Raw genomic sequence first — 14,003 nt, 5'->3', positions numbered from 1 at the left:
GGAAAGGGCTGCTCCGCACCCTGCGCCTCCGGCAGAGATTCCCGGGCCTGGTCCTGAGCCCGCTGGCTACCGCGTACGTCTCTCCGGCCGACAGGTCAGTCCGGGGGGCCGCCGCCCGCTGACCTCCTGGCCTGCTTGGGAAGCCGGCGGGGACGGGGCTCGGTTCCAGCGCTGCAGCGCCGGTGGTCAGGGAGAAGGTTTTAATCACCGATTCAGGGCCAGCGCTCTACGACAGGATGGAGTTCACCTTCCTGTGCCACTGCTGCTCCAACACGAGAAAACAGCCGTAGCAGTCAGTCAGGTGAACGTCTGCACGGCTGGGATCGGTTGGAAAAAGCAGCCCTGGAATCCACGGGTGTGGTTTGTAAGTCGGTTCGTTCAGGCTCGCAGGCCTGTAGCTACCGTGTCGTGATGCCGTGTTCACGTTCCCCAGCCGGGCCGCACAGTGCGTCAGCTAGAAAAGTTACCCGGGGGGAACGCTGAGAAACTTACTGGAGCGCGCCTGCAGGGCTCCATAAAGGACTTACTCAGAGAAACGATGCGTCTGTAGAAGCTGAGAACCTGAACTTCGCAGTGCTTCCCAGACCGAGAACCTTCCTATAAACCACACTCCTCTGTCATGTTTTAAACCTAGAATTTTGCACTTTCCGTTTGAAACATGCAGATGAACCTTGTTTTGCTATGTGCATGTTGGGAGGAAAAGCATGTTGTAATCTGCTCTGTACTTTAGCTCCCTGTAAAACACGCTTTCTGGATTGACAGGGGGGCGTCTGCAGACATTGCCAGTATAAAGCAGCAGCTGCAATTCCCACTTAATTTTACCAATGCAGTAGTAACAATTTTCCCAACACAATGATGTTTTGTTTTCTAGGCACATCATTGCTCAGAGCGGAATTGCAGTCATAGATTGCTCGTGGGCCAAACTGGAAGAAACTCCTTTTCAGAAAATGAGGGGAAGTCACCTGCGGCTGCTGCCTTACTTGGTGGCTGCGAATCCTGTGAACTACGGCCGGCCGTGGAAGCTGTCCTGCGTGGAAGCTTTTGCTGCAGCTTTCAGCATCGTTGGTAGGCTGCAACGTAGCTGGTGTGCAACAGGTTACCAGCAGTTCTTAAATCCTTAGTAGGCTGCAACGTACTTGGTGTGCAACAGGTTACCAGCAGGTCTTACATCCTTAGTAAGTCGGGAGAGATGACCTGCGACAGCGTAAGCTGGAATGCGGTCCCGCTGGTCATGGCCCAGCGAGTGTGGAGTCACAGTCTGGCTTCTGCCCAGTACTTGTGTCTGGTAGCATCGAGGTGGCTGTGTGGTGGTCATCAGCTGCTGAACAGGACACAGCGATGACCCTGGTTCTGTCAGGATGGCACTTACTGTTAGGAGAGTGGATCGTGAGGTGCCTTTGAAGGAGCGGTAACAGCTCTGTGGACAGTGTGGGCTCCGGTGAAGAACAAACTGCCGCCTCTGGCGATGTGCAGACTCAGCACGGAGCTTCCTTGGCAACAGGAGCCGTTCTGTGCTGCAGCCACCCCTTCTGAAGTAGCGGGGGTACAGCTGCTCTCGCTGAAGGGCTGTGGGAGCTAGAGCTGGGAGCATTCCTAGTGCTGAAAGACACAGCTTCCCTGGGATTCAGTCAGATAGCTCAAGTTATACTGAAACTTGAGTTCTGTAATCTTGCAAAGTCTGAATCCCTGACCGCTGAAATTGCCAGCAAATGTCTCGCTGCTGTAGCCATACAGATCTGTGTGCTGGACCGAAAAACCTGTGAGCTGAGAGAAATCGCAGGCGGGAAAAGAAAACTGGTCATTTGTTTTCTGTTTTAGGATTCACAGACCTAGCCACCATTCTTCTACAGAAATTTAAGTGGGGTATGACATTTATTGACTTAAACAAAAACCTCTTGGAAAAATACGCAGCCTGTCACTGCCAGGAGGAAGTGCTGAGCGTTGAAAAGGACTTTTTAGCCAGTGTCCAAGAAACAAAAGAAGAAGAAATGGGTAAGAAAACCCATAGACCCCCCCCCCCCACCACCCCCCTTGTTCTGACTCGTTTCCTTACAATCTTTTCCTTTCATCTCACGAAAACATTGGCAAGGCAGAGGATGAGCTTTGCTGGGCTGGGCTGTCTCCTCCCTGTATATTCTTACTGGCGAGTTTGCCTGTTTTCTCAAAAAGGTGATAAAGATTAAAGCAATTTAATGCACACAGTAGTGTATTCACAGCTGAACTCTGGAGCAGCGACCCTCAAGTTAAGGATATTGAAGAACTGAGGAAAGACAGTGCTTCTGCATTTTACCTACATGTTAAAAGCAGAGCAGGAGTAAAGAGACTGGTAATTCCGAAGGACTGTAAGCATACAGTCGGACAGCAAGTTCATTACACACTAACCTAAACCTTTAGTAGGCATGTGTATGTAGTCCCTCACCAAAATGTTTAAGAGCAAACCTGTAAAGATAAGGAAAATAGCCTGTAATGAGTAGAGTAGCTTGTTCCCAAAATCTTCCACTAACGTAGCGGTAGGCCAGGATCTCCTGCTGTAGTCACAGGTGAGTGTCTGCTCTCATTCAGTCAGCACAAAACCCACCAAATCAAACAATCGAGAGCATACAAAGAGAGACGCTGCTATTGCCATGTTCGCAGTGGTTAAGTGCCACGAGAACAGGCCATTGGCTCGTGGGGTGAGGTGGTGGACAGGCCCTGTGTTCTCCACCCCGATTCCTCTGCCATGACATGTGAGGCTGTACTGGGCAGGCGAGTCCCAGCACTGTCACACCTTGTTGGACTCCTCTGAGGTAACAGCTCCCCCCAGCTGTGTGAGCCCTTACCCAGCAAGAGCTAAGCCTGGACAGCTGTCCTGGGCTGCTCACGACGTGTGAGCTCAACTCCACAGCCCTTTCAGAACTAAACCACCCTGGGAACATCCCTGTTTTCTTACTGAACCCCTTAGAAACCCCTAAAAGCTACTGAACCCCTTGGGGGGCACAGAAAGAGTGAAAAGACTTGAGTGGGGGGGTGGGGAGGGACAAGACTCGGCAGTTGTTTCTCACCAAACCACCATGGACGCTCACCGGAGAGCTGAACCCGACTTCCTCTGGTTTCCCCTCCCTGCCAATAACTCTGTCTTATGGAATGAGAACAGACAGGCCACTAAAAATGTGCCTTCATTAGCGTGTGTGGTTTTTCTTTCTTTTTCCAGATCCATTTGATGTTGACTCAGGAAGAGAATTTTGTAATCCCAACAGACCAATCGCTCCCCCTGGGTAATGACACTTAAATACTATTTTTCTTACTACAAGTTGGTTTGCTTTGATAACCCTGACAAGCGTTTCCAGACTAGCACAAAGCAGCACAGACTCAGAGGACAGCAGGAGCACTCCGGATGCCACCGAGAGCAGCGGCGAGAGCAGCCCGGAAGATGATGGTGCCGTGACGTTGCTGCAACAGCACCCAAGAAATCAGCCATCTGAGCAGTGAAACAACCCAACAGCCACCCACCCGCCACGCTGCAGGAACCTGAACAGCCCTGGCGACCCCGGAGTTGTAACACCTTGTGTAAAGCCACTTTCCTGTGACCTGTTAACCGCGTGGCTTGTTCCCCTCCAGCCTGGGGCGTAGCACGTGCCTGCCTGGAAGCGAACCTCGGGCTGGCTGTGCACGTCAAGGCTTCAGGCTACAGAATCTGTAGATAATTGTTTATGGAGCGCTGATTATTAAAGAGCATGAAGCTTAGTTACAACTTTAAAAAAAACCTGTCTCCTAATCAGTGTGTCTGGAAAACGGCGTCTAGGGGTTATTTTTACCCAATGCGACATCAAGTACAACCTTCTAACTGCCGGGCTGCACTTTAACACGACCGAGCTGCTGTCCCCCCACAGAGCTCCTGTGCTGTGCGTTCCGCAGGCCTAGACCTGCGGTCTGCGCCTGTACTTCATCTAATTCCAGGAGCACGGCTTAGCCCAGCTGACAAGAAGGGCTCCCTGGAATCGCGTTCAGCATTGGTCTCTTCCGTACCTTCACAGGCTGGTTTTGTTCTCTGCCCGACAGTCCCAAGCACAACCCAGCGCTGGGCACGCTGTGTTCCGAACATGCCGTGCTGTTCCCAGGTCATGGGCTCCGCACCGCTACCTGCCCCCGTTCCCCTCACCGGAAGGCGCACACCGCCACGTGGGAAATACCGGGCCCGGCTCTTGCGGATTTGCCAGATGCCCATTGCGTGTCAGTCTGCCCTGGGCAGGGGTTTCTGTACGTGTCAACAGACGCTCCCCTGGGCTTCCAGCACCCACGTGCACCTTCACCCTAAACCTGAGCAACTCTTGGGCAGAACAGGAGCTGCTGAGGACAGCTCACGACCTTACCTTCGTGACACAAGTTCCTCTCAACTCTTCGCTAAACGTCAGCCCTCCTGGAGCTAGGGCTGGGAGTCAGCAGCAGCTTTAGCGGTGCAAATACTCCCCTTCCCTTGAAAAAGAAAAAGAGAACCCAAGTTAATTCATTGGACAGGGATACTTCAACTCTGTCCATTATTCGCTTTCCCACCTCAGGCACATGAAGTCTCCCAGATCACCTGCTGAGACAAGGATTCCTGGCCAGTGACAAGGAAGCAATCCTGCTCCAGCAATTTTCCAAAGACTAAGAGTGTGAGGGCGTCAGCTGTTCCAGCTGAGGGAACATCTGCGCTCCGCAGCTGTCGTACTCCAACACAGAGGAGCGGAACGGACCTGCACCCACTCCGAAGAGCTGATCTCTCCTGCAGCAGCCGCCTCCAAGAACGGGAGCACTGAAGATGCTGCAGCTCAGGTGGAACAAAGCTGTTCACGCCTCACGGGCTTTGCAGAATGATTCCGACTAAAAACTACAACCGAAACCCAGTGAAAGGTTAATGGAGGCATATCAACATCAAAGACATGAAAGTAACTTCCATCGTTTGGCTGATCTCCTTCACAGAAGGAAACTGCATAGAGCCTGTCCTTTTCCCAAAAAGCTGCAGACAGCGGCACAGGAAAAGGCAGAGAAGTATTTCTGATAAACACCATGTAAAATCCCCAGTTGCCGTAGGTCCCCGCATTCCCCGGACCCCTTCCTCTACTGTTCGCTGGCATTCGTTGGTTAATGGGGTCACACCAGCCTGTCCCGGTGGCACACGAAGCCATCGCTCCAGCTGCTCAGAACTCCACAGGCTGTAGCCAGCTGCAGTCACCACTCGGAGCCCGAAGAAGGGCCACACTCATGCCAGGGGTGGGAGAGGGAAAGGAGGGGAAGGCAACATCCCAACAAAAGGTACGGGCAACTTCACAGGCCTTAAAACTTGGATTTGCACCGAATCCCATTCCACGCCAGCGAAGTGGCCATCATTTTATAACTTTAATGAAGATAAATGAAACAAAGCCCTTTATATAAACAGTTTATTTACTCTAAACAGCAACACGGACAGAACGCCATATAAACACAAAGGAAGTGATGCGGAATAAGGATGCTGGCTGACTTTGGATCTCAGAGGCTCGTAAGCAATAACAACCTAGTTTCTGAAAGATAGAAAAACAAATTCAGGGAGGGAAGGGGGTGGAGGGCATGATTTTTTCATACAGCCAGCTAGAGGCTAAATATAATTCTACCATTTTAAAGCATGCCTGCGTCAGATAGCAAAGTAACTAGAGATACTAGTGAATTTATAGAAGTATAAAAGTTTATAATTTTACAGCAGTTGAAATACTGACATCAATATTAAAATAAAAGCAAGTTTTACATAACAATCAAAAATACAAAAGACTGAAGGAAGAGACCCTGTATGAAAAAACTGGGGGCAATTCAGCAAATTTAGAACTGTATACAAGTGGCGAATATGGAAAATGGCACACATACAACCCCCTCCCCTAAGTGGGTATTAATTGTACATAGCAACATTAGATTTTGCAAAAGTTTTGTAAACAAGTTCTTGCCAAACCAATCCCTTCCTTTGAGGATGCTGCATGACAGATGCTTATGACGGTGCAAACTTCTTGGCTTGTGCTCGAACCCTCTTTTCATATTCCACTCTGTTTTGGCTGAACAGAAGAGAGAGAAAGGGTAGTTACAGCTTGAGGAACCAGAGCCTGTATTACAGGGACGGTGCTGTTTCTCTTCAGCATCAAACTAAGCCATTGCTGCAGGCAAAACCATGCGGTGGGAATTCGCCAACCGCTCTAATACCTTGAAGGCTTTTCTGGACCGTTACTCTGATACCAGATTTCCTTTGGAGGGAAGAAGGTGCTGGTTAACTTAACCAGTTACTCCCCCAACTGCCTCTGTTCTTAACTGACTGTGCTGACATCGTACCACACCAGTCCCTCAACGGGTTTGCACCCACTCTCCAGGCCAGCTCTTGCCTACACACCACCATCCTTACCCAGCTGGCCATCAGGTTTCCCACTCCCCACATTAAGAGGTCAGCAACAATCAAGTTGGGTATCCTGACAGCACAAAGTGGCTGATGAGAGCACTTCACTAACAGTTGGTGGGCTTCATATGGTTTTAGAGTCTCATCTTTACTGCTCTGGGGAGAGGGCGAGTGCTCTTTAAGAAACAAGAAAATAGCTTATCCTAACCTCGAGCTAAAGAAAGCTAGCTCCACGTTTAAGAACCCACTGCAGTTCACTGGGTTGGGCATGTTTGCACAGATCTATTAAATGAGCAAGTACCACCTTCAAGGAACTACGACCAGTCATTAAGCCTCAGACTGAATACATAAAAGGGCAAATTCTTTGTTTTCTCTTCTTGGGCCAACAAGGGGTGGTAGGAGCTTAGCAGAGCATGCATTTCCACCCAACACCGTAGTCTGCGTGAGCCGTCAGAGGTGTCAGTCCAGAGCTGAACAAAAATTTGTTGCCATTACTCCAGCACCAAAGGAGTTTGCAGTGACCAGGCTTTGCAGGCAGCTCTGCGCCGACCTTAGCTTACTACCGGCTGCAAAGGCTTGCTGCAGTAAAAAAACCAGCAGCAAATTCTGTCCTCAGAAGTTGACAGTTTGGGACAAAGAAGAAATGAAGCCAGTTTTGGTCAATTACCAGCAACCAGACTGAAAACACTCGTTTCTCCTCATAAACAAAATTTACCAACTATTCTGTGATTTTTCTTTCACAGCAGGGCGTTGTTACAGGTGAACACAGCGTGGCCGCGAGGCGCACGGCGTCAGAGGAACGCCCGCCAGAGCAGGCCCCACAGGCCTGCAGCAGAGTCAGCACACCGCGTGCTGCGGTTAGAGCGACGGCACCCTGAGGACCAGAACGAGTGTTCTTGTTTTCAATACAAGGCTTATTCTTGAAGCTTAAGAACTTGACTAAGACATACTCGCTCAAGAGTGGCTTTTTAAAAAAAAAACAAAGAGAAAAAAGAGGCAGGGAGAGGGGGCCCTGCCTCATCACTGCTGGCTCCCCAAGGGGCTGCCTGCAACTGTGGCCACCAACCACCCTCCACACGCACTCGATCCCATCGAGTCTTCAGTAGATACTTCACAAACGACACTGAGCGAAGCCTCTGGTTAAGCCCAAGACGCACTACCCATCCCCATGATTCCTTTCCACCAGGATCCCCTAACAGACATTTCTGACGCAGCTTGCAAGGGAGGTCTCACAAAATGCCATGCCAGGCCTGGCACTCTCCTGGAGACTTGGTCTGTCCAGAACAGTGACGCCACTTTTCCATCTTGGCCACATTCCAGCAGCTCTCAGTGCCAAGAGCATTTGTTTCAAGTGTTTTCCTCCCCAAGAACACAGGCCAGCCAGCCATCTTTCATGGTGGGAAAACGTTAAGACTAGTACTTTTTAGCTCGGAGATGAGCACTGTTCCTCACCAATGCACCCTTCATTCTCCTAAAACTCCCAGTTCTCAGCGCTTTTTACCCTACTCTTTTGGAAGATGTAGTTTTCACAACAGGCCACGTATTTCCCACAGCAATCCCAGCAGCTCTCCTTCACCCTTCCGGCACAAGCGCTGCCGGCCGTGCGCTGCTGGACAGAGGTGAAGTCACTCCTGTACTGATGAGCAGGACGTGTCCCCTACCTCAGTCTCCTCCCTTGGTGGTCTCGTGAAACCGTTCTGCCTCATGGCAGCTACTCAGCCTTCAGGGGAAAGGGTTCTGTGGTGGGCTGCAGTCAGGACGAGAACTGTGGTCTAACCCAAGCAGCCTGCAGACTGTACTGCTGTTGTGCTATCAGAAGCTCTGCTGGCCTGGCAACCATGAAGCTACCGCTTGGCTCAAGATGAGCACAGGCTACGCATCTCCACAGGATACGGCCACGGATAAAACTCCCCTGACCATTCCTAAAGACCTCTGGATGTTAGAGAACAATTAGCAGACAGCCGTAGGCAGTGTGCCAGCTTTCCAGCTGGCATGCAGAGACACTCACCAGTAAATTGTGTAAGCCTCTGCTTGGGCTGGGTCTTGAATATTTGGTTCGTTTAGAAGTTCTTGTATTCCTAACAAGATCTGTGGAAGAAGGAACAGAAGTAATGGGCATGAATATCGCTGAGAGACAATTCATTGATATTACCGAGGTGTTCACTTAAAAACCCCTTAGCAACCCACTGCAGACACATGCAGTGAACATCTTTTGTTCACGTAACTTAAGCAAGCAAATCAAATTAAAGGGCTAAGAATATGTCTAAGTGCAATTAACGACCTGTTTAATTGTGATTGCTGGCCTCCAGTCCTTATCCTCCTCTAGAATGGAGAGACACACTGTGCCTGAAGGATACACGTTTGGGTGGAATAACGGTGGTTCAAATTTACCTGGTGAAGAAGACAGAATTACTTGCACGTTGTGCTAAGACCAAGATCAGAGAGTTGGCTTAGATCAGTGGGAAAAAACCAACAACCTTCGACAAAGACATCACCCCCACCCCAAACACCCACGCACATTTCTGGAGCTGTTAATACTGGTTTTCTCCTTGGCTCGGCCCGCTCCTACAGCGGGAACTCCATCACATCTGTGGTACCAGTCCAGGCAATGCAACAGTATCACTGTCACCAGTCCCCCTCCGGTCTAGGAATGGACGCTGACAAAGCAGTTTGTAGTAGCTCTGTGATAACCTTTTCAAACCAATCCTGTCTTCCCTCTACACTGAGGCTGTAAAGACACTGCCCTTCACTCATCTCTTCTCCCTTTCAAAAACTGAAGGTTCCACACAAGAAAGATGAAGCTTTTTTTGTTTTTCAGTTTCACTTTTCCCTTATGTTATAATCAAGGGGCACCAAACAAGAGGCACCAAGTTTAAGTTACAAGACTGAATGAAGGAGTTGGTTTGTGCAGCTCTCCTGCCACTCAACTGATATTCTGGCACTTCTCTAACCCATGCAAAACTGAAACGCAACAGCCGCTATCTTGAGTAACGCGATGAACCCTTGTTCAGCAGTTTACGAAATATCTCTGCCTTGCTGTAGTTGTTAACCCATCTGCCATCACAGCAGCTCTTGCTTACGACTGCTCAGTGACCTTCAGGAGGAACTCAGGAGCTGCATTGCTAAGAAGTCCTTCCAGTCACATACACATCGTATTTTAAGGCATGACAGTTCGTTTAACACCTGCAGGATGTACTCGCTGGTATTTCTCAAGGTTATTAAATATTTTCTAGTTAAAAGGTAGATTTCCCCGTGTCACAGGCATGTGAGTGGTAGCAAACAAAAGGAGTAGCCGAGGCACACGATACAGCTGAAACACTGAAGCAAAATGAGAAATGAACCACTGTCCAAGAGCCGTTTGTAGTCGCTGTCACTGACGTGAGGCGCCAGCTGATTCACGGACCAGGAAACAGGCAAGGCAACAGATGTTTTCAGATTTCTGAAGTAGGTTAAGTTTGAGGTGGGACAAGGAAAACTAAAACTTCACAAGGAGAGCAGGTATCTGGAGATCCCCGTTGCACAGGGCATCAGAACAAGAACAGGTCGGTGGCTCAAAGAAGTCAGTGAAAATGTTACAGTTGATGGAAATTTTTTTTTTCCCCTATTATTTTTTCCCCAGTTCTTGGTTTAGAAAGACCAACTTAACAGTAAGAACATGCAAAGGGATTTGGTCTAACCACGCCTACCTATCAGTTTCTCCAGAGCGCTGACCTAGCAGCGAACACTTCAAGTGCTGCTGTCGTGGAGCTTTGAGGAAGCCCACACAGCAATCCCCCTCGCCTCCCGACTGTGTTATACTGAGCACTTCACTCATTTCATCCCAGTTTTCTAAGAGCAGTGGGTGAAAAAGAATAAAGCAAGTTTCCTTAAAAAAAAAACCCTCTGTGTGGAAGCAATAACCATTCACAGAGCCCCACGGGCCCGTTTCACATTGTCTCACCTAACCTGTGGGATTTAGGCATTTTACTTACATTTTGGGGGTGAAGAAGGGTAGTCATCCTTGAAAAGCATCCGTAGTTTAAATAAGCCTCCTTCCCATGGTGTCTATAAAAAAGTACCGTGGAGTTTAGATTAAATAAGGGAAAAGTCAAACTTGTGGAAAAAAGCTTAACAAGAACACAGCTTCTCAGGCGAAGCACGCGGCATCCTTCCGCTACACAGTGGGAAACAGCTGTCCCATACTGCCACACACCGCTGGACCAGGACAAGTTATCCTACTACATAGGGCGTTGAAGAAAGAAAACCCTGCTCTTCCACTTCGCTACAGCCTGTAAGTGTTGTTGAGCCATCAACAGTTGGGATCACCATTGGTAATTCCATAGACAAGTAACATTTCCATAGACCATGGGAGAACAGAAGTTCCCCACAGTACCCACACAGCTGGAAGGGGCCACTACACTCCCACCTGAAATAAGTCTGAGAGGCAGGACATGGATACACCCCTTAAGCATGTGCATGTAAACAGTTTCTATTTTGCCTCATGAGAATGTGGCTAAAAAATCCCACAGATGGGCAAAAAGGACAGTAGAGTCGTGTTCCTGCAGTGAACAAGGGTCACTAGTCTGTATTTGGTAACAGATAGTCTCAGACTCCATCTTTTTCTATTTTGCATTAAATCCACGAAGTTAAAACCAGTGCCACAGCACATCTCTAGGACCAAAGGGTCTCACTGTGCTCTGGACAAAAAGGGTAGTTAACGCAGAGGCAACATTCCGCAGCATTCGTATTCCAGCCTTTGGACTTAAACCAGCATTAAGCAGGAACCGAAGGCACGCAGACGCTGGCTGGAAGCGGGAGACAGTCGCAAGTTTGCTCAAGGCAGGATTCTCGCACACTCCTCTAAAAACTGCTATTGCTAAGGTGGCCAGTGCCAACACCCGAACAGGCTCACGGTGTATTTGGTCCAACAGCACCCCCAGCCCACTCCACCGGGATTGTGAAGTAGCGGCAGGATCCCAGCATTTCTGTGCATTACACCCGGGTGGCAGCGTGACGCAGCAACAGGCCCACGGTACGTTTCACCCTAAGCGAGATGTTAGGACAACAGTCAGCCTTACCCCTTTCTTTCCTGGAATAGCACACTCCCAGTTCATTAGATTCATCGTGCCATCTGGATTTTTTGTAGGTACTGCTACAAATCCCTGAATGAAGGCAAAAAGTCAAAGGGTGAGCGTTTCAGAAAACGTACATGAACACTTCATGACGTGTCTTTACACAGTTACTTTTTTGTGTGCTACTAAGTTTTTTAAGCAGCTCTTATTTAAAAAAATAATTTAAGAAAAGTCTCATCAGGGTAAAGAGAAAAATGAAAGTCAGAACACTGACGGCACACTTACAAACGGATGGTCTTTCCTCCAGGCTTTTCTCTCCTGTGCCAGTCTGCTAAGCGCTATGCCAGACATATTCAGAGTCCCTCTAGAACAAAAATGATGGCTTTTAGTATGAACTTTTATGCACAGTGTAGACAACACGTTCTACTGCCTGTTTGTAAGCCCTGCTCACTCAAGGAATGTTCTGGCCTCTGATTTTCACCACTACAGTCGAGAAACACACATCTTTGAGTAACGTTACTTCCCCCTGGAAACCACCTTAGTTACTGAACCTGACCTACAAAATACTACCCCAGCTGGTGAGTTATAGTTGAACCACATCTCAGAAATGACTCTGACAGCAGCTTGACAAGAGAGACACAATCTGTAAGGGGCAGAGGGCTCAGACCCCTCTGACAGCTGAACAGGCACCCGTCTCCCCGCTCCACCACAAAAGCTGCGGCTGTCTTCGGCAGGGCAGCACTGGTACCGTGCCTGGCCAGCAGGGATAGGAAGTGTTACACTGAGACTGTAAATTACTGCTGAAAGCCACTATTCTACACAAAAGCAGCAACAGAGAACTTAAAATCACCTCAGTTTTGCAGTGATGCCACTACATTACCTGCAGCCAGCAGCAGGAAGGAGCGCAGCGCAGAATTGAGCTAAGGAAGAGGAGCCAGCGGCCTGCTCGCTCCACGAGGTTTTTAAATCTTTCAGCACCTTTGCGGCCCCAGCGATGGCCAAGCACGGTGACTGAGACTGCGGAGCACACGACGAGAACAGTACCAGACTCGATGGCTGCATGGGTGGCGCTTTCAAATTCAGGGCAGGATTCCCCATCCCCCCAGAGCAGCCAAAGCCAGAGGTCATGTTTCATGGTCAAACCGTACCTCAACTCAGGGCTTCATTAGCCCCACGGCCAAAAGAAACTCCAGGGAAGGTTTTTAATCCTCTACTGCACTTCTACCTACTTTAAATAAGGATGGACACTGGGCGATGAGCTCTCAGCTCTGCACAGAGCTGCCGAGCCTCTGTGACAGCCAGCCCAGCAGAACCCCCCCGCCAAACGAGCTCACAGCACTAATGAGAAGACTTTTACCACTATTAAACATTTAAACACCAGTTAGGAACTATGCAAAATGCACATCATGTTAATATGTCATTAACAAGCAATTAATTGCTTGCGAGAGTACTGCATCCCACTACCGTAACCGTAGGAACTGCTGCTCCTGCAAATCCTTGTTTTAAACCTCTCGCCTGGTCTTGCTAGGCCCTTGAGCACCACGTTCATGCCGAAAAGATTCACCATGCACCACCCCATGTTAAGATCTGTAGGTACGTTCAGCTCATGTCCACCTGCTACACCTTGTAAAGAGAAGAAGTGTGCTCTCTTCTTAAGTGTTCACACATCAAAAGTGGCTTGGCAGCACAGACACCCAAACTAGAAGTCCTGAAAAGCACCAGATTAAGCGCTTTATGGAGTTCCTAGGACAGCTGGTATTTCAAATCACTCCTATCTTTTTTTCAAAGTCAATGTAACCCATAATTTCTGCTTAAAAATAGCCCTTACCTCCATGTCAGGCTTTTTAAAGGGCACTGTTAACACTCAGTAAATAAGCACGCAAAAAGGCCTATATTCAGCCCAATATTCCTTCTGCATTCCCCAGGAAGGCCCGGGTGCGGTCACAGCAAACACCCGCTGTACACACCACCTCAGGCTCCAGTCTGTTCACACACAGATGTGGAGCCACTGAAAAGATGAGGAGAGAAGGGAATGAGCTCCCCCTTCACCCAGTTACACAGGGAGCTGCTGGAAATACCTGGGAGCCCGCACAGCGGCTGTGAATGAGCTGCCGAGGGGACGGCAGGGTCTCAGTCCAATACAAACCTCGGCCAGGAGGCTGAGAGCTATTCGTCCTCACCAGGCATTCAAGTACTATCAGATGGTGTACTAACCCAGCTACCGTTTTCCTGCCAAGAAACAGGTTACAAGATGCTTGCAAGTACATGAATTCTATTTCCTGTGGCTCACAGCCAATTAATTACATGCACCCCAAGGTAAATACCAACTTCCCAGAGGGCACATTAACAATGTGTCCCACAGAACATCGCCCATCAAGTGACTCCCTCAAAACACCCCACAAGGGTTCAGACCCCATATCCTGCTCACTTTTGCACCTGGTCATGGAATCATAAAATCCTTCAGGTTGGAAAAGACCTTTAAGATCATCAAGTCCAACGATTAAACCACCACTGCCAAATCCTCCGCTAAACCACGTCCCTGAGTGCCACATCTACACATCTCAAGTCTCAAATACCATTACACC

At 49.1% G+C, this 14,003-nt stretch overlaps 2 protein-coding genes across 2 annotated transcripts; one reads left to right on the top strand and one right to left on the bottom strand.

Annotated features, from left to right (window-relative positions):
• Positions 1–5: 5 nt before the first annotated feature.
• On the top strand, positions 6–3,468 carry TSR3 (TSR3, 20S rRNA accumulation, homolog (S. cerevisiae); the record flags this gene model as incomplete). Its single annotated transcript, XM_010159756.1, has 5 exons — positions 6–94; positions 872–1,065; positions 1,819–1,992; positions 3,191–3,254; positions 3,318–3,468. Coding segments are annotated over 5 exons (672 nt in total), but the record flags the coding sequence as incomplete, so codon positions are not given.
• A 1,911-nt stretch (positions 3,469–5,379) lies between these two features.
• UBE2I (ubiquitin-conjugating enzyme E2I) lies at positions 5,380–11,781 on the bottom strand. Its single transcript, XM_010159745.1, has 6 exons — positions 11,704–11,781; positions 11,425–11,508; positions 10,339–10,411; positions 8,649–8,758; positions 8,376–8,455; positions 5,380–6,035 (listed from the first exon to the last, which is right to left on the bottom strand). The coding sequence occupies exons 1-6, from the start codon at positions 11,767–11,769 to the stop codon at positions 5,972–5,974; spliced, it is 477 nt and encodes a 158-aa protein (XP_010158047.1). The 5' UTR covers positions 11,770–11,781; the 3' UTR covers positions 5,380–5,971.
• Positions 11,782–14,003: the final 2,222 nt, after the last annotated feature.

The sequence above is a fragment of the Eurypyga helias genome, unplaced genomic scaffold, assembly GCF_000690775.1.
Source record: "Eurypyga helias isolate BGI_N326 unplaced genomic scaffold, ASM69077v1 scaffold49940, whole genome shotgun sequence".
NCBI lineage: Eukaryota > Metazoa > Chordata > Aves > Eurypygiformes > Eurypygidae > Eurypyga > Eurypyga helias.
This window is presented reverse-complemented; position numbering and strand designations above follow the sequence as displayed.

Bases quoted from the DNA above. Each gene is read 5' to 3' on its own strand.
- UBE2I (XM_010159745.1), bottom strand. From the start codon at position 11,769: ATGTCTGGCATAGCGCTTAGCAGACTGGCACAGGAGAGAAAAGCCTGG. The intron at 8,759-10,338 runs GTAAGTAAAATG...CTTCTTCACCAG, and splicing joins CCCTTCTTCACCCCCAAAAT to GTAAATTTGAACCACCGTTA. The intron at 8,456-8,648 runs GTCGTTAATTGC...CTTCTTCCACAG, and splicing joins CAGCAATCACAATTAAACAG to ATCTTGTTAGGAATACAAGA.